We start from the raw sequence: 19,152 nt of genomic DNA, 5'->3' as shown, positions 1-19,152 counted from the left end.
ATTAATTTTCTATTCTAGTTATTCTAACACAACTAAACATCAAATAGACTATTCTAAATTGTCTATTCTCAATCCAACCAAACATTCGTTTAGTATTGAAAGTCCCGTATAGTTTAGTTTGTTTAATTTTATATAAAATGATCCGTTAAAGTTAGGTTTATTAAATTCGGTCTAAAATTATAATACTTTTGATTTGTATTGCGATTCGATGAGAAATATTTCTTATTTTATAATAAAATAATAATAAGAAAATTGAACAAACAAATGAGCTAAAACATCATTATTTGGTATGTTAGTATTATAATCTTATGTATAAATTATCAAGTGTTTATTATGAAAATAATTATATGCTCGGTTTCACCTTTTTCAACAAAGAAAAAATTCAGGAACTCATTTGATAATCATCTTAAATAGAGAAATAGCAACCTAGTATCTGTGAGAGTACGTAAAAGTGTCAATAATATTGATACACTCAGAAATATCATGTTTCTGTTGGTGTATCTTCGACAATAGTATTTTTTTACCCTTGCGAATATTATTTCATCCTTGTGGTATAGTGCACTACATCAGCTGTTGATTTGCTTCCTAATTTCGGTGAACAAGAAGGAATGAACGACAAGGTTTCTTTGTGTACTGTGATTTGTGTGGGGACAAAGAAACGCGAGGATTTTCAGAGGATCTCATATTCGGATTGAGGTCCTGTGTGAGAGAATCAAGAAAGAAGGTGATCTTTGGATCATATTTTGTAGAAGAGATGACAAAGAAGTGATGTTCTAGGGTTAGATATTGGAGTTCTGACTCGATCTTACGAGATAATGCATGCGCACGAGGGTACATATATGGGAAGTATTTTTTTTTTTTTTAAACTTGGTAGAAGCCACCAAGGTTCGTGAGAGGGAATCAAACTCTCGACCTTTGGATATAACAACTCTAGGACATTTTCCTAGCCAATTGTGCTACCTCCCCTTTCTCATTTTTTTTTTTTTTCAGCCGGTAGCTTCTATCATGCCTATAAAAAACAAATATTTGCTTCCTAATTATATTTAACAGAATTAACTAAACTGGAGTCTAGTTGATTTGATGATTTGTACTGAGCTGATTGGATCGGTAAGATTTATATTTATACAAATCGAATAAAATTTTAATTGATCAAATCAATTTGGTTTCAATTAAACTTATCAGTAAACACATCCCTATCCTCAAGTCTTCGTTTTTTAATCTCTTTACTATTAACCTGTATCATAAACAATTTTGTTCGGATATTTCATGGAGAGGACTTAAGTCTGTATAATTCAGGCAGGACTTAAAGTAGATAAATGAGATTAATTGACTATTTTTTTTTTAAGAATTTATATTTATATATAATTTAGAGTAAAATATTATAGTTTTGTAAAATTTGATTTTCATTTTTCGTATTTTCTTTTTAATAAGATTGGCTTTCGTATTTGTTTGACTTTACTATTTTAAAAATCTGGCTTCGCCTCAACCATAATCAATCGTGTATGATACATATTCATAGAGTGAGAAAAATAGCACGGCAAAGTCGGCTCCGTCACGAAACGGCACGGTACGCGTGCTATATATGTGCCACGACCTGCGGGTCCCATGTCGTGACTATATTTTGAAACTTTGGCACGGCACGTAGTCGCGCGAGTCATATGTAATTAGGACCATTAGGTATTCATTAAATGGTGAATCTTGAATAAACTAACTTAAATTATGATTAAATGATCACGCAAGATACGTTTGGTCACAACACATTTAGTCATGACGTGACTTACGTGATGTGACTATTTGCGTGCCGTGACCATCCCTTGATATTTTAGTTACAGCACAACACAACGAGCGAAAAATTAACTCAGTCACGGCACGATGTGAAGTCGCACGACTTTTTTTTTCCACTCTACGTATTCAACATCAATATTCCCACGATACACGGTTCGGAGGTATGTCGTATTGTTTTATATTTATTTATTTTTTAAATCTTAACAAGGCATATGGCACTATTTTCCACTGACTTATTAAATTCATAACAGCTCTTTATGGCATATGATTACCAATAAACAATTGTTGAATTGCATGTACCGTAAATTCTAAACAATTGTTGAACTTTAATTTATTCCTCGTAATCTATATAGTACAGACACTTCCGGTGTATATAGCACGACGTGTCGGTGTCCGATACAGCACTAATACTTGCATTCCAAAATAAAAACGAATGTATTTTCACCACAGAAAAATGACGTGCCATAACTACACAGTACAGTATGCGAGGTTATAATCATTGAATTCGGATTAAATAAAATTATATGTAAATTTTTATTCAAATATTGATCTATATGTTAAAAAAGAACACAGCTTCTTTAAACTCTGCAAAAACCGCAACCAAATTATGTTGAATTTGACCAGGTCCGAGGACACAAGAACTGTCAATTGATCCTCGTTTATTGAAGGTAGATTCGCTTCTGAATCTAACATTATTTATGACGGGCATCACGCATCATGCATGTGGTAGGAGAAGTGAGAATATTCTATTCTATTTGTTTTTTTGTTGTTTGTTTTTCATTATGCAATAAATTATAAGAATGAAGTTAACTCGTGCTGCATAATATGGATCTAAGTCTTGAATTTAGATTTAAAAGAGTTAGCATTGGAAATTTCTTATCCATCCTCTTTAAATTTAAAACTATATTAATTTTAGTAAATGCTAAATTTTTATTTGTCTTTATTAAATATAATAAAGATAGGCACGGTTATAATCCTATCGGAGACATATACAAGTCAGAAAATCAGTAGCAGTTGGAATTCAGAGGAAGAACCATGTGATGGTTTAGATTGATCAGACCTCTCTGAGTATCTCAGAGACCGTGCTGATATGGATGCCATTAATGTAGCCTACTTCTCTACTGGCACCCCTGATCCTACTACCATACATGCTAGTTCCTCCCTAGCTAGCTCTTCTGCTGCAATTTAATCTCTGGATGAATGTTTTTAATTGCTGTAGCTATTAAGTTATGACTTGTTGTTTTTTAGATATCCTCTAACTACTTCACAGTTAGAGAGATTCTTAGGCTTAGCTTATGCATTATCTTTAGCTTCCATATTTTGTAAGAGCCAGTGTGGCTCCATTTTGTATGGACATTTGTTTCTAATGAAACAGGTGGTATAACATCACTATTATAAAAAATATATATATAATAACTATTTGACTGGTTTCGTAATAGATGAAAGCCGAATAAATACATGAAAAATTCGTTGCTGATACCACTAACTTATCTGTATCAAGTAAAATACATGATTTTTTTTATTCAATTTAGAAACATACACTGAGATCAATATTGAAATGTAGACACACCGCTCACAATATCATAATGTCATAATTTTTGGTGATTGCCATGTTTTTTGCAAGTTGGTTTCCTAAATAGAAAAAAAAATGCAATGTTTGCTGAGTGCTAGATCAGTACACTCTTGCTTCAGAAGTCAAAGCTTGCTCAAACAATAAATATTGATGCAATGTAACAGTTTTTTTTTATATAAAATGTAAATAAAAAAATCAATAAACAGATTGATTACTTTCTAAATTGTAAAAATCATTAAAACCAAGAAAAAATTTCGGTTACTCCCTTGTACAAACGGCTACGCAATCTACAAGAAAAACAAAGAAAAAAAAGGGTAACCGAAATTAATTTTCGGTTACCCATGGAGTAAAAAAAAGAAAATGTGAAATATGTGTGTGGCCGAGGTTGTAATGGAGTGGTAAGGAGGTAACTGAAATTTTTTCTCAGTTTTGATGGTTTTTGTAATTTGGAAAGTAATCAACCTACTTTTTTTTAATTTTTTTTATTTACGTCTTATAACAAATTTCCCAATGTATCTGTCTTTCAAAATGAATGAAATCGACGGAAATAAATCTGCTGTGATTCCAATGGAATAGCAGGGTCCTGTTATTTCGATCTCAACCATTCAACTTTGTTGAGATTCGTGTATGAAAAAGTTTTTTCATTGAAATTTGCGCATAAAAACTTTGAATGGTTGAGATCGAAATAACAGGACCCTGTTATTCCATTAGAATCACGACATATTTATTTGCGAAACCAACAACAAATTTTTTTGATAAGCCACTAAAATTTCAAAAGAAATAAGGCAATTGCCGACGAGAATTTAACAGTTGAATCTCACAATAAAATTTGCAAAAAATTTTGATTTAGATTTTGAAAGAATCCTTTATTGTAATAACAAAAATTTGAAATTTAAAGACTTAATTTTCATTTTTCTTTCACAAAAAAATAAATCACATATATTAATTTGCCGTACCAAGCGCCAACCCCGTGTCGCGTATCGTGTCATATCGGATCCAGCATCCACTGGTTGTACTACACAAACCGTCTGCATCCCTAGAAAAAAAGTACTACTAAAACACTGTAAAGTGGAAAAGAAACGACTCTGTTTGGATAAACGACCAGCTGCCTTCCATTTCCACCAATAAAACCTCTCTTCTTACCCCTCTCTCTGCATCGATTCTAACTAACCGTTGTTACAGAGAAAAAAGGAGAGCTCGCTAAGGTGGGTTGAAACTTGCAATGGAAGTACTTCGGATAGGGATGGCGGCGCCGCCCTCACCCGCCGCCGCCCGACTTCACCGCCGGAGTACCTGCCGCGCAGGGACGGAGAAATTCATCTCCGGTAGACTTCCGTCAATGTGTGGCCGTATAACGGGGTCACTGACAGTAAGGACTCGCGCTGCTGCAACAGAGGATTCGGTTGCTTCTTCTTCCAGCCCTGGTTTGCTCTCTACTCTCTCAATCCATCACAGCTCGCTCCCTCCTTTATCTTTCTATGCTTTTGTTAGAGGATTTGTGACAGTTTATGCATTATAATCAGGAAATAGATGCTGCTTATGCCAATTAGAGTAAATTTGTAATAAATGGAAAATAATCAAAATATGGACAAAGACTGATTCGAAAGGGAATACGAGATGGTTATCTAAAAATAGAAACAAAAAAGAAATGTAACTTATTGACAAACAATTGCTTACAGGTTTACAGCTACTGTCCTAATTTAAAAATGCAATTTCTAAGATATTGATTAACATCTAAAATATGTTATTTCTGTCATCGACAGTGGATTACACAGGGGTGGAGAACCTAGTGATAATCGGATCGGGTCCGGCTGGTTACACTGCAGCCATATACGCGGCACGTGCAAACTTGAAACCCCTTGTTTTTGAAGGTTACCAGATGGGAGGCGTGCCAGGTGGCCAACTCATGACCACAACAGAAGTTGAAAACTTTCCTGGATTTCCTGATGGAATCACTGGGCCTGATTTAATGGACAGGTCAATTTTCTAGCAACATTACTTGATTTGACAAAAATTATTTTAACGGTTTTGGTGCTTCAGTAAGGTTTAAACTAATTTGAGCTGCATATTTTCATCATCTTGTTAGTGCTTGTTGTTCAATAGTAAGATTGGGACAGATTAAATTGGTACACATGTTGTATGTACAAGTAATCTAAAATCTAAACCTGTAAACTTTTTTTTTTTTCCTGTTTTGTGCAAATCACACTCAATATTGCAAGAAGCTGCTTAGAGTTCTCTCTCTTTCAACCCACTCCAAACAATTTTAGGTTAGATCCAATTGAAGCCGAGCTGTTGGAATGAAGTGTAACATAACTATGACTATATCGTAAGAACTTCAACTAAATGGCATCATAATCAATTTAATATTTAAACAAACATGATATGGAAAATCAAAGTTTTTTTCGCTTGATTTTAGTCTGTCATGGATTTTCAGAAAAAAAGTTCATTCCTAGTTAGGAAAATTATCCTTATGCAATGAAAAAGTTGAGATTTTCCCTTACATTGATCTAATGGCTGGGTCTTACCAGTAAATTCATCAGAAATAGTTTTTAGATTGTTTTGCAAAAATAGTGAAATGCTGGGGGTAAATTTAAAATATTAAATTAAAGGAAATTCTGTGAAAGGCTGTAGTTATTTGTACTTACTTGATCATTGACTCTTTTCTTTGTTCTTTGTTCTTTGTTGCTTTGGGTTTTGTGCAACAAATAGGATGCGGAAGCAAGCTGAGAGATGGGGTGCCGATCTTTTTCAGGAAGATGTTGAATTTGTTGATGTGAAAAACAGACCTTTTACCATCCGTAGCAGTGATCGTGAGGTCAAAGTTTACTCTTGAAATCATCATATTATATAAGAATTGGTGCTTATCTGTACCAACTCTGACCAGCTGGGATTTGTTTCTATTACCTCCAGTTCCTGTTTATCTATTGAGTTATGATCTTTTTTCTAACCTTGATATATTGTTATCTGCCACTGGATGTGAATCCATTAGTATTATGAACCTTCAATCTGGTAAGCCTTTGTACAGCACTAAGTAAGGCTCATCTTCATAAATTCCTCGTGTTTCTGACATTGCATGATTTTTTGACCAAATATTTGCCACAGAAGTGTAATTGTGGCTCATCAGATCTCAAAGATGCCGTATTTTCTGGTTCTCTGTTTAGGTTAAGTGCAATAGTGTAATTGTGGCGACGGGAGCTACAGCCAAGAGGTTGGGATTACCGCGTGAAGACGAATTCTGGAGTAGAGGGATAAGTGCCTGTGCAATATGTGACGGGGCGTCACCTCTGTTCAAAGGACAAGTACTTGCAGTTGTTGGAGGTGGGGACACCGCAACTGAGGAAGCTATTTATTTGACCAAGTATGCACGTCACGTCCATTTACTTGTCCGGAGGGATCAGTTACGTGCATCTAGAGCTATGCAAGACAGGTGAGTTAATTGCAGCTTTCTATTGTTAATAAATTAATTTGCTGCATGGTTGCTTATGTATGGATAGCACTGGCCTGATCAGAACATTCTCCTAATATGCTTTGTGGTACATTATGGTCCTTTTGGACTAAATTAAGCCTCGATGAATCCTTAATTCTAATAAATAATGCAACTGTTGGATATAGTTGGTCGGCATGCAAAAAAAAATATAATTAAGTTGAACAGAATGCAAATAAAAATATAACTATCCCAGAGTTCAACTAGAAGTCTAGAATGTATCTTATTAGGTGTTATGTACTGATGTTGGACCTGCTATAAATAAATGCTGAGAAAACTAGCACAGAGTGAACTGATCTCAATCCAAAGAAGCTGATTTGAAGAATTGACCTCCAACTGATTTAGTTACTATTATTCATATGGAAGCAAAAGAAAAATTTGAAACCCCCTGGGTGATGTCTGTTTAACAGGGGGAATGTTTGACAGAGTAATGAACAACCCCAACATCACTGTGCACTTCAACACCGAAACCGTTGATGTTGTCGGCAACACAAAGGGCCAGATGTCAGGTGTTTTGCTTAGACGAACTAATACTGGAGAGGAGTCGGTTTTGGATGTGAAGGGTCTCTTTTATGGGATCGGCCACACGCCAAACAGCCAGCTGTTGCATGGACAGGTTGAATTGGATGCTGCAGGGTATATAACGATAAAGGAAGGCTCGGCAAATACTTCAGTGGAAGGTGTTTTTGCAGCTGGTGATGTTCAGGTAATAGCTCATCTGTGTTTTACAACATTACATATAGTGTTGAATATTGTATTGTGAATATAAGGGTAGTTAGGTAAAAGTGTGAATATAATATTTGTAGGGACTAAAGTGTAAGATGCAGTTTGTATATGTAGACAGACTATTGTTCAATGAAATAGACCGCAGTTTCTAAATACCGAAACCTTTATGGTATCAGAGCGGGATAGTGTCGCCTGAGCTCGCCGCTGCCGTCCGCCTCTGTGTGCGTTCGCCCAGAGCAAGTCCGGCGCCTCATCCAGCGTAGTCGCTAGAGTGTAGTTGCAGCACCGTCGCCAGTGCGTCGAGCACGCTGCCGCCAGATCTCGCGTCGCCGCCACCAGGTCACGCGCCAGAGACGCCTCCGCCAGATCACGCGATTCAAAGCTGGGATCAAGCGCTTCGCCATTTTTGAATGAAGAATAGCTTTCGCTGAGTGCTGTTTCGAAGCCCTAAAACCCGTGTGTCTCCGTATTTCTCTCTTCTCACCTTTTTTTATCGAACCTTGCTCTCTCTCTTTGTCTGGATTCGCCTAATTTAAGTAATAGTCGTTGCTGTTAAAAAAAAAAAAAAAAAAAAAAAAAAAAAAAAAAAAAAAAAAACAATGGCAGAAGACAGAAGCTTCTCTAAGTCGTCTCAAGTCATCTCAGTGAGATTAAATGGGGCTGAGAACTATCTGTTGTGGTCAAGGCAAATGCTTATGCACTTGAAGGGTCAGAGACTAATCGGGTATGTTACCGGTACAGCAAAGAAACCCGTAGCTGTGGGAGAGGAGAAAATAGAGGAAAAACCTGAGTTTCAGAAGTGGGAGGCAGACGATGGGCAGGTTATGTCGTGGCTGGTCAACTCGATGGAGATTAGACTGCAAAATCAGTTTATGATGTTAAACACCGCTCGACAAGTGTGGGATCGGGCGGCCGAGATGTACTCTCAAAAGGGTAACCATGGGCAGATCTATCACCTCCAGTCTAAGTCAGACAGTCTGGTACAGGGAGAAATGGGTGTGACCGAATATTTCTCAGAATTGAATAATATGTGGGAGCAAATGGATTTCTTTGATCCTTTGGCGATGACATGTTCAGCAGATGCACTAGCCTTTACAAACTGGTTGGAGAAAAGAAGGACCTTTCGCTTCCTTGCTGGCCTCAACACTGAGTTCGAGCAGATCCGACAGAGTCTCTGGCAGAGGAATCCTCTACCTGCTCTTCGTGATGCCTTTGCAGTAGCAGTTCAAGAGGAAAGCAGGAGGAAGGCAATGGTATCTTTGCCAGTGCATGAGGGTTCGGCTATGTTCAGCCTGCCACACACAGTATCCTCCCAGGGTGACAAAGTCTGTGATTACTGTCACAGGAAGAATCACACTCGAGAGACTTGCTGGGATTTACACGGAAGACCAGCTAGAGGTCGAGGTCGTGATGGTGGCCGTGGCAGAGGACAAGGTAGAAGTCGTGGACCAGGACGTGGTGGAGGATACCAAAAGGCGCATATGGCTGACAGCACTAGTACACCAGGATCAGGCACTGATGATATGATGACTCAACTGGTGACTCAGCTTGCAGCTCGGTTCTTGTCCACTACCCCCGCTAGCAGTGCCTCATCTACTGCTGCTCCATCTGGGGCTGACGGTTACACTCTCTCCTCTCTTCTCACCACTGTAGTTAAACCTGTTGGCAATGTTATAAAAGCCCTAATAGCCGAGTCTAGTTCTGATCGATCTTGGATCGTAGACTCTGGGGCATCTAAGCATATGACCCCTGACCCTACAATGTTCAAAACCTATAAGCCTATGTCTGGGAGAGAAAAGGTACAAACAGCCGATGGCTCACTTTGTACGATTGCAGGAGTTGGGGATGTAACATGTACTCCAGACCTCCAGCTATCGTCGGTCTTTCATGTTCCTAACTTCACCAATAACCTCCTATCAGTTAGTCAACTGGTGGATGATCTTAACTGTGTTGTTTCTCTGTCTCCTACCCATGTTGTGTTGCAGGAGCTGAAGACAGGAAGAGTGATTGGTATTGGCAAGAGGAGTGAAGGCTTGTACCGACTCAAGCAAGGAGGGGAGGTTTTGGATCCACGAGCCTGTTTGGCAGAGACTCCAGAATTGGAGATGGTTTTGGTACATAGCCGTTTAGGGCATATATCTTTTACTGTGCTTGGCAGGTTGTATCCCAAATTGTACTCTAAGTGTTGCAAGACTAAACTAGTATGTGATGCGTGTGAGTTTGCTAAGCACACAAGAACAATGTATCCCTCTTTTGGTAATAGAAGTTTTTCTTGCTTTGATATTGTTCATTCTGATGTTTGGGGGCCCTCGAGAATTACTGCTTTATCTGGTTCAAGGTGGTTTGTCACCTTTATTGATTGTTATAGCCGAATGACTTGGCTGTACCTGTTGAAGAGTAAAGAGGGAGTTTTGGAGTGTTTCAAGACTTTTCACAAGATGGTGGAAACCCAATTTGAGAAGAAAGTAAAGGTGTTACGCTCAGATAATGGCACAGAATACACCAACAGGGCAATGCAAAACTTCTTGCGAGATAATGGTATTATACATCAAACTACATGTGTGAATACACCTGAACAAAATGGTGTTGCAGAAAGGAAGAACAGGCACATCTTGGAAGTGACAAGGTGCCTTCTCTTTGCCATGAATGTTCCGAGGTACCTTTGGGGAGAAGCAGCGCAGACTGCTACATATTTGATCAACAGAATGCCTTTGAGAGCGGTGGACTTCAGTACACCACTTGAAATGCTCACAGGGACCACCTCATTTAAGGTACCTCCCAAAAAGTTTGGTTGTGTGTGTTTTGTTCATAACACAACTCCAGGCATTAGTAAACTGGATGTGAAGGCTCATAAATGTGTGTTTGTTGGGTATTCCAGTGGAAAAAAAGGGTATAAATGTTATGACCCTGTGAAAAGGAGGATGCTGGAAAGCATGGATGTGACATTCCGAGAAACAGAACCCTATTTTACTCTCTCCGATGCACAATCCAATACATCTTCAGTCCCATTTCATGATCTTCTTGAGGTGGTCGTCACCCATTCCTCAGACCGAGTTGGTCGAGAGGGGGAGAGTAAGGAATCTGACAACAGTATAGCCGATGATACTACGATCGGCCTGAGTCCAACAGAGACAGATCTGGACTCAAGCATGAACCAAAGCCTACCACCTCCTAATAGGCAGATCAACAAGGTTTACACTCGAAAACCTCGTCATGAGAACGTTGAGCAACCTCCTGTCCAAGGTCAATACCAATTACTTGCTCCTGTCGACGGCTCGCCCACACCACAACCTTCAGGTAACTCAGAGTTACCCTCAGGTACTCCTCTTTTCTCTGATCTCGATCTTCCTATTGCATTGCGCAAAGGAGCTCGGTCAACTGTCCTAAAGAAAGGGGAAGATGCCTCAACATCACATCCTATCTCTCACTATGTCTCATTTGAGACACTTTCCCCGACTTACAAAGCATTTGTAACCTCCTTACACTCTAACTCTGTTCCATGTGATTGGAGGAAAGCAATGCAGGACCCAAAGTGGAAGAAGGCAATGTTCGAGGAGATGAGAGCATTAGTCAAGAATGACACCTGGGATATGGTCCCTAGACCGTCCAACAAGAACACTGTAGGATGCAAGTGGGTATACTCGACAAAATATACTCCAGAGGGAAAGGTGGACAGATTCAAGGCCAGATTGGTGGCGAAGGGCTACACACAGACATATGGTGTGGATTATGAGGAGACCTTTGCTCCGGTGGCTAAAATGAATACTGTTAGAACCCTCATCTCGTGTGCGGTAAACTTTGGGTGGGATTTGTGCCAGCTGGATGTTAAAAATGCCTTTCTTCATGGTGACCTAAAGGAAGAGGTATACATGGAGATCCCACCTGGGTTTGAAAATGAACAACTGAAGGGTAAAGTGTGTCGTTTGAAGCGCTCCCTGTACGGGTTGAAACAGTCACCCCGAGCCTGGTTTGACAGGTTTTCTATGGCAATGAAAAAACTAGGCTATCAGCAAAGTAGTGCCGATCACACTATGTTCATCCAAAGAAAAGGAGGGAAGATTTGTATTCTGGTTGTGTATGTGGATGATATAGTGTTAACAGGTGATGATCCTGTTGAGATGAAGAGGCTTAAGGCCAGCTTAGCCACAGAGTTTGAGATGAAAGACCTGGGTGAATTGCGCTACTTTCTAGGCATTGAGGTTGCTCGTTCAACAAAAGGGGTAGTTCTCTCACAGCAATATGTTCTAGATCTGCTGAGAGACACAGGGATGCTTGGGTGTCGACCTGTCAATACACCCATAGACCCTAATAATAAGCTGAAGGGAGGAATAGGTGATCAAGTAGATAGAGGACAGTATCAGCGCCTAGTAGGCAGACTAATCTATTTGGCACATACTCGACCTGATATTGCATACGCTGTGAGCGTAGTGAGCAGATATATGCACGACCCTAGAGTTCCACATCATGAGGCCGTGTATCAAATCCTGAGGTATCTCAAGAGCTGCCCAGGAAAAGGTGTGCTATTCAGTAAGAATGGGCACACTAGAATTGAAGTATATACAGATGCCGATTGGGCAGGGTGTCTTGACGATAGAAAGTCAACTTCAGGCTACTGTTCATTTGTTGGGGGTAATCTAGTTTCCTGGCGAAGCAAGAAGCAGAATGTAGTTGCAAGGTCCACTGCAGAGGCTGAGTATAGAGCCATGGCCCAAGGTGTGAGTGAAGGGTTGTGGTTACGAAGATTGCTATCGGAATTGGGATTATTGGAGAACAAACCCATAATGTTGTATTGTGACAACAAGGCGGCTATAAACATAGCAAACAACCCAGTACAACATGATAGAACTAAACATGTGGAGATTGATCGACACTTTATCAAAGATAAACTTGACGAGAGCATTATATGTATGCCTTTCGTTCGGACCAAGGAGCAAATCGCTGATATTTTCACAAAAGGGTTGAGTGTCACGGACTTCTCCAATGTAATAGGCAAGATGAGCATGATCAATATCTATGCATCATCTTGAGGGGGAGTGTTGAATATTGTATTGTGAATATAAGGGTAGTTAGGTAAAAGTGTGAATATAATATTTGTAGGGACTAAAGTGTAAGATGCAGTTTGTATATGTAGACAGACTATTGTTCAATGAAATAGACCGCAGTTTCTAAATACCGAAACCTTTATATAGGTATTGCGCAAACATGATATATTTGTATTTATGGATTCACTCCAGTTTGTGGTCAGAAAATTAACAGATCAATGCCAGGTTGTTCACTTGGTATTTATCGTACTCTTGGTCAGTATATTAAAGTATCACCGTGTTTATACTGTATGAAAGTGGTATGCCCTGGCTGGCATGGTGCCCAGACTGCCTCAACCATGTATTTGCCATTCTTTGCTAATCCTTTGCTTTGGGTTGATAGATATGGAACTCGATCGTATTAAGAGAATTGAGACTAATTGTAGGGTTGAGTATACAATCCTAAACTTTACTGCTAGTAAACATGATAGTTGGTACTCATTGCATGATTGAGGACAAGTTAATGTTATATTGGGTTGGACTCGTGGTATGCTATGAGGCAAATTTTGCTTATATAAAACATAATAACAGTCATAAGGGTAATATTGGGCTAAGCTGAATTTAGGCACATTGGTATAGTTAGCTAGTGCATGTTGGGTCAAGACTTAACTGATCGATTGAGGGCAATATTGATTCTGAGAGGTTATGCCTAGTGAACTTATGATAATCTACAGTACTTGAGACGTATCGAGATTATTTGCGGACTATGTTGGAGTATAAATTTGATTCATTTTTTTTTTCAAAAAAAAAAATTGAGGTTGACTTGAGCTTAATGGTTCGCTTAATTGTGGTTAAATCAGCTTTTGCTTGATTCTAGATCAAGGGTAACAGTGAAATAATTGGCTTGATTTAATGGTTAATTTCACAGCTCATGTATAATTGAGTAAATTGTGTCAAATTAAACTTGAGTACTAGGATAGTTGAGGCAAAATTGGGTAAAATGGAGGCTTAATTGCACAATTGAGGCTTAATTGTGGTTTGGTTTTGTTAAAACGGGACCATTTGACTTTATATTTGGAATGTGTATAGGATTGAATTCCTTGATATGAAGCATTGTTAATTTGACTTCTTTTCATACAAAATGATAGGATCATGAGTGGAGGCAGGCTGTAACTGCAGCTGGTTCAGGATGCATTGCTGCTTTGTCAGTCGAGAGATATTTGGTTTCGAACAACCTCCTAATTGAATTTCATCAAGTAAATTACTCTTTATTTTAGTCTTCAATGCTGAGAAGTATTTTCTTTATTACTAGTTATTTTTACTCATCAAGTGAATTACTCTTTCATCTTTCCTGTCAGTCTATTCCTACCTGGTTAAGGACAAAAATGACCTGTATTCCAGTGTCTGGGATCCATCCTGGTTGGGAAATCTCTCTTTATTGGTTTTGTTAGAGAGGCGCTAGAGCTTTAGGCTGGTTAAATTGGAAGAACCACACCTATCAAGACAAGCCATACAAAACATAAATTAAGAAACCAGTTGCAAGGGAATTTTTTTTTGCAAAGGTACCATAAACAAGTGATTCAGATACCTACTCTGCTGATAGGCAACCTACCAAGCAAATTTTTACTGTGAGAATAGAGATTAGTTGATCCCATAAGCTTATTTCTCCTCAATGATTTGTCTTAGTTTCTCTCAAAAGAAAACTAAGAACCTCCTGGCCCCAACATACAATGCAAGCCCAAGCGAAGCAATTACAGCATTGCCTTAACTTGGATCAACAAGGCAACTAATGTACATGTCACCTATGCATCATTGCCTTAGGATGATTGTTATGATTGTGCATTTACAAAAGCAACTTGTATTCTTGTATTTATAAAGCATGTTTAAAGTTTACACTTTACACACAGGTCTGAACCCAACAGGTCTAATCACAACTTACTTATGCTTATCTTTTTCTTGTTTTGTCTTGCCTTTAGTTATGTTGAAGCTTTAGTGCTGGAATGTGCAATCCTAGTCCTAGCTCTGATGAAATTGATATTTTGATATTAATATAATTTAATCATCTAAATGTGGGGCGGATCTATTTGTATTGGAAAGGAGAGAGAATAGAATAGAAAAAGACTTGAGCAATACCCAAACTTATGGAATCATATGCAATGTGGTTGCATGAAGCATTTATACTCGTTTTCGATAATGGTTTACATTGTTTTTATCTTTTTTTTTCTTTGAACTGTATAGCCTGTGCATGAAGAAACCAAGAAAGAGATTTCAGACAGAGATGATCAAATGGGATTTGATATTTCTCGTACCAAACACAAAGGCCAGGTACAGTGCTTACATAGGCAGCAATATGACTAGTTTTGATTATTATAGCTGCTTATGGGCTTTGTTTTTATTTGCCTTTTGAAAATTATATCAAGTAGTGCAAATATTTTGAAGCTTAACAAAAGAATGCTTAGTAGCTCATTTGAGATAATAACAGTCATTGATAATAATTAACATTTTAGGCTCCATTTCCATTTAGATATTCCTCCCCCCCCCCGTTTCTGTCTTTTTTTTTTTTAGGCTTGATGGCTCATTATCAGCCTATCAAATCCTATAGCATCAAATGTAAAGAACAATGAAAGGTGCATCATTTACAAGTGATGAGACATACTGGTTAGAACTATGAAGACATCATAGTAGTTTTGTTTGCATGTGGAGCGTGAAAATGTGAAAGCACCAATAAATTTATTACTCGATTAGCTCTGATAGGGTCGCATGCATGACTCAGGATAAACTTTTTGTCTGTGAAGCGCATAATGTTCTAATGTTCCAATTATATTAGCAATATTGTCGCTATTTCCAAATTGAAACAAAAGTTTATTTTCAAAATGATTACAATACAATTAATTAGCTGCTCTATAGGGAAGAATTATAATTGTAGTCTCCAAATTTTTCTTCCAGTTGAAACCATACTTCTACCATATCGATTTTTTTCACAACAACAACAACCAAGCCTTTAGTCCCAAACAAGTTGGGGTAGGCTAGAAATGAAACCCAATCGTAGTCACAAGGTGAAGTAGATAGTAAAAATAATAATACTACTAGTAGAAATAATGAAGAAAACATCTAATTTAGTCTGTTACTGCTGTTTCTTTTCTACTCTAACGTATCTTGATGAGGTGCTTGTAAGTTGTAACTGCAAGTGGTGAGGCATCATGACATGGAAAATCATTGGAAAACTGTTTGTAGTAGTATGCATTTTAGTGTAGAATGTCGGTACTTTTATCACATTATTTGAAAATGATAATTTCATTCTAAACTTATCTTAAGCTAACAGATTTAGTTAGGTCAGATTCAATTGGTAGTCTTTAATACTAGCTTCAGTTATGCTTCTCCATGAATTAGAAATTAGATCAACCACTTGCTAAAATTGACTAAATTCATTCTATGCTTCAAATATAATTTGATTTTGGAAAGAGCGGCTTAACAGAGTCGTGGCAAATCTGTAGGCCTTCAGTAAAAACCTGCCTCTTTCGTTACTCTAATTTTTTTTCTTTTATTTTTGCCCAGTATGCGCTCAGGAAATTGTACCATGAAAGCCCGAGGCTCATGTGTGTACTATATACTTCCCCTACGTGCGGTCCATGTAGAACCCTTAAACCAATTCTTAGCAAGGTTTGTCATCTACCTTTTTTTTTCTGCTTATTCTCTTCATTATCCTTGCAATGCTTCAAAATTCCTGAACAGTGAGTTTTCTATTTTTTTGGTTTGTTTCTGAGTTTGAGTATTTTATTATTTGACAAAAAGAGCATGCAAAGAGGCCTGCTAACATTTGCAGCCCACCAGTCACTAGACCCCACGCGAAACTTGTTCTGGACTTCCTGCTTTAGATGGCATTAACTGGAAGTAACAGATGGAATTTGTTGTAATTGAAGTATCACCTTGAGCATATTTTGAACAATTAGCCTGGGTGGTATTGAGGCTTCAACCTGAGCATTTAACCTAGCAAAAAATTAAGTACCCACGTGTATGTGAACTTGCCTTTTGAAATGAGTATAATGGAAGAGGCTACCAGGACTACCTTGACATTGTGGCATATGCCCATTGGTCGAGGAGTCTGGGGTGATCGAGCCCCTGGTAATCAAAATTTTTTTTCCAATTAGTACAGAAAGTAGTTTTTTTTAGGAGTATACAGGATATTTTTAATGTTTTTGTTGGGGTATTTGCAGAACGTTCAAAAAATAAGTTGTCTGATATTAATCTTCTTTTATATTTTTGAACTGTTTGTGACAGGTAATAGACGAATACGACGAAAATGTCCATTTTGTGGAAATCGACATTGAAGAAGACCAAGAAATAGCAGAAGCTGCTGGGATAATGGGGACACCTTGCGTGCAATTTTTTAAGAATAAAGAGATGCTCAGGTCAGATCAGACACAGTAGAGATAAGGGCAACAATTTAGATGCTCCCTATTTATCTCAAAACATTTTTTCATCCCTGCTAGATGCATGAGAAATATTTCCCAAATGCTCTCTCTTCCCTAGAGCTTTTTATTAGAGTATCTGAAGCACCTCACCATCCTCAATCTCTCTATTTTGTTAATTTGGTCTTTTTTCTGAAAAAAAAAAGAAAGAAAGAAAGAGCAGAAACTGGTTAGGAGGATATTCCTCAACTGATGTGATGTGGTTTAGCAAGGAAAGCAAACAAAATATATCCTTGTCTGCCCTTACAAATCTAAAATGCCGTCCTGTGTACGTGTTGTGTGTTCTTATTCTCATGCTGAAAAGGGGTCATTTGGGTTTTTAAAAGAATGAGCAGAGAGTATGGAGAGGAGGATAGCTTTTTTTACATGTTTATTACATGCATGTGAGATATTTTGCTATAGAGCACATTTTGATATTTGTGGGCTTTGGCATGCAGGACTGTACCGGGTGTTAAAATGAAGAAGGAATACAGAGAATTCATTGAAGCTAATAAATGAGACGCGCCATCAATTTCTGCGAGGTTTTGTATTTCTGTGAAAGAAAATGGAAATAATGACAAGATTTTGAATCAATGCCTTCATTTATCACGGAAATTTCACTCTGATAGCAAGCGGGGTATTTATTTATTGTTTTCTTGGGGGCACATGTTAATGTTTGTACATTTATGGAGTGCCTAAAAAATACGAGAGAACCTGTATTTAATTTAATTACACTTCATTTGTTTAAGAGGCAGCGTAGCTTGTACGCTTCAGCGTCGCGCCAAATCCTTGAGAAAGTAACTTGTTGAATAAAAAATTGCTATCTAGTTGCTGCTTTTTTAAAATAAAATTTTACTTATTTTCTAACTTCCCTGCGTAAAGAAAAAGTATTTATCAAAAGACAAAAATTTTAAAATGAGAAAAGTTCCTTAAATTTTGATATATTCAAGTGCAAGTAAATATTGACTTATATAATGAAAAACAATACTGAGTATATCAGGGAAATTTTGTATAGAAATACAAAGAGTTGTATTATTTTAGTAGTTTCATTGTAATTTAGCTACTTTAAATGATTTGTTTTTTATACGACGAGATTGAATTTCGAGAACATATGAGGATTTCGTTTACTTTTATGAGTAGAACTAGGGTGTCGGTAAGTTCATTGGGAAATTTTTGAAGTTTCTAATTTGATGTGGCAGTTTTTAAATCAGTTTCAGGATGCGGATGGGTTTCTTATTTAACAACTTTGCTCCAAAATTTATTAATAAGAAATTGTTTATAGACTCTGACGTGGCTGAATAATTCGCTGAAATTCTTTTCTCCTATAATTTATTTGCTGATGTGGCAATTATGAAACTCTAATTTTAGTTTCAAGGATGTGGGGGTTTAGAAACTTTCAGAAATAAAATTTCTAAAAATTAGTTAGCAGATATTTAGAAACTCCAAGAGTTTCAGAAATGTAGATGCTCTAAGTCTCTTTATGAACTTAATATTAAAATTTATTGGATTGATTTCAAATAACGAATCTGAATTGTTGAAATCTATCTACTTTACGAGTGATATATCTACATACAAAATTTTAAAATTTTAGAATAATTTAGTATATAAGTCAAGCGGTCAAAATTAAAAAGTTTATAAATTAATTTTAATGCCTTCAATTTTTGAACATTTTTTTATCATTTGAGTATATACAACATTAATTCGAAAATTTAAAATTTTCACATGTATCTAGAGAGGTTTCAACATTTTAGATTTGTCATTTGAAGCCAATTTAATAGATTTTAAAGTTGTATTTCACAAAGAGGTTTGACAACTTAAAAACACTGCAGTTCTACTATTAGAGTGTGAATGGAGAATTAAGTTCTTTATTCTCCACTTGTTGCTGGACATAAATAATTCCGATTTTTTTTAGTTACCACAGTAAAATTCAAAATTAATTAGTTACCACCTTAAACTTCAAAATTTAAAAACCACCACCCATGCTATTCAGTCCGTGCACGAATTTTTTTTTGGTGGGCCATCCAAACTTGTGCACAATTTTTTTTTTTTGGTGCATTAGCTAGATTTGTGCACCAAATTATTATTATTATTATTATTATTATTATTATTATTATT

The 19,152-nt window shown here is 37.2% G+C and overlaps 1 protein-coding gene across 1 annotated transcript; it reads left to right on the top strand.

The window, feature by feature from the left end:
* Window positions 1–4,423: 4,423 nt before the first annotated feature.
* On the top strand, window positions 4,424–17,887 carry NTRC (NADPH-dependent thioredoxin reductase C). Its single transcript, XM_078314667.1, has 10 exons — window positions 4,424–4,782; window positions 5,122–5,335; window positions 6,068–6,173; window positions 6,520–6,785; window positions 7,269–7,548; window positions 13,738–13,845; window positions 14,828–14,914; window positions 16,145–16,249; window positions 16,868–16,998; window positions 17,496–17,887. The coding sequence occupies exons 1-10, from the start codon at window positions 4,581–4,583 to the stop codon at window positions 17,554–17,556; spliced, it is 1,560 nt and encodes a 519-aa protein (XP_078170793.1). The 5' UTR covers window positions 4,424–4,580; the 3' UTR covers window positions 17,557–17,887.
* The last annotated feature ends 1,265 nt before the right edge of the window (window positions 17,888–19,152 follow it).

This window comes from Carex rostrata, chromosome 14 (assembly GCF_964058835.1).
Source record: "Carex rostrata chromosome 14, lpCarRost1.2, whole genome shotgun sequence".
NCBI classification, from domain to species: domain Eukaryota; kingdom Viridiplantae; phylum Streptophyta; class Magnoliopsida; order Poales; family Cyperaceae; genus Carex; species Carex rostrata.
Note: the sequence above shows the minus strand (reverse complement) of the source record. Positions and strands in the feature narration are given on the sequence as shown.

Bases quoted from the DNA above. Each gene is read 5' to 3' on its own strand.
- NTRC (XM_078314667.1), top strand. From the start codon at position 4,581: ATGGAAGTACTTCGGATAGGGATGGCGGCGCCGCCCTCACCCGCCGCC. The intron at 5,336-6,067 runs GTCAATTTTCTA...TGCAACAAATAG, and splicing joins GGGCCTGATTTAATGGACAG to GATGCGGAAGCAAGCTGAGA. The intron at 7,549-13,737 runs GTAATAGCTCAT...ACAAAATGATAG, and splicing joins TTGCAGCTGGTGATGTTCAG to GATCATGAGTGGAGGCAGGC.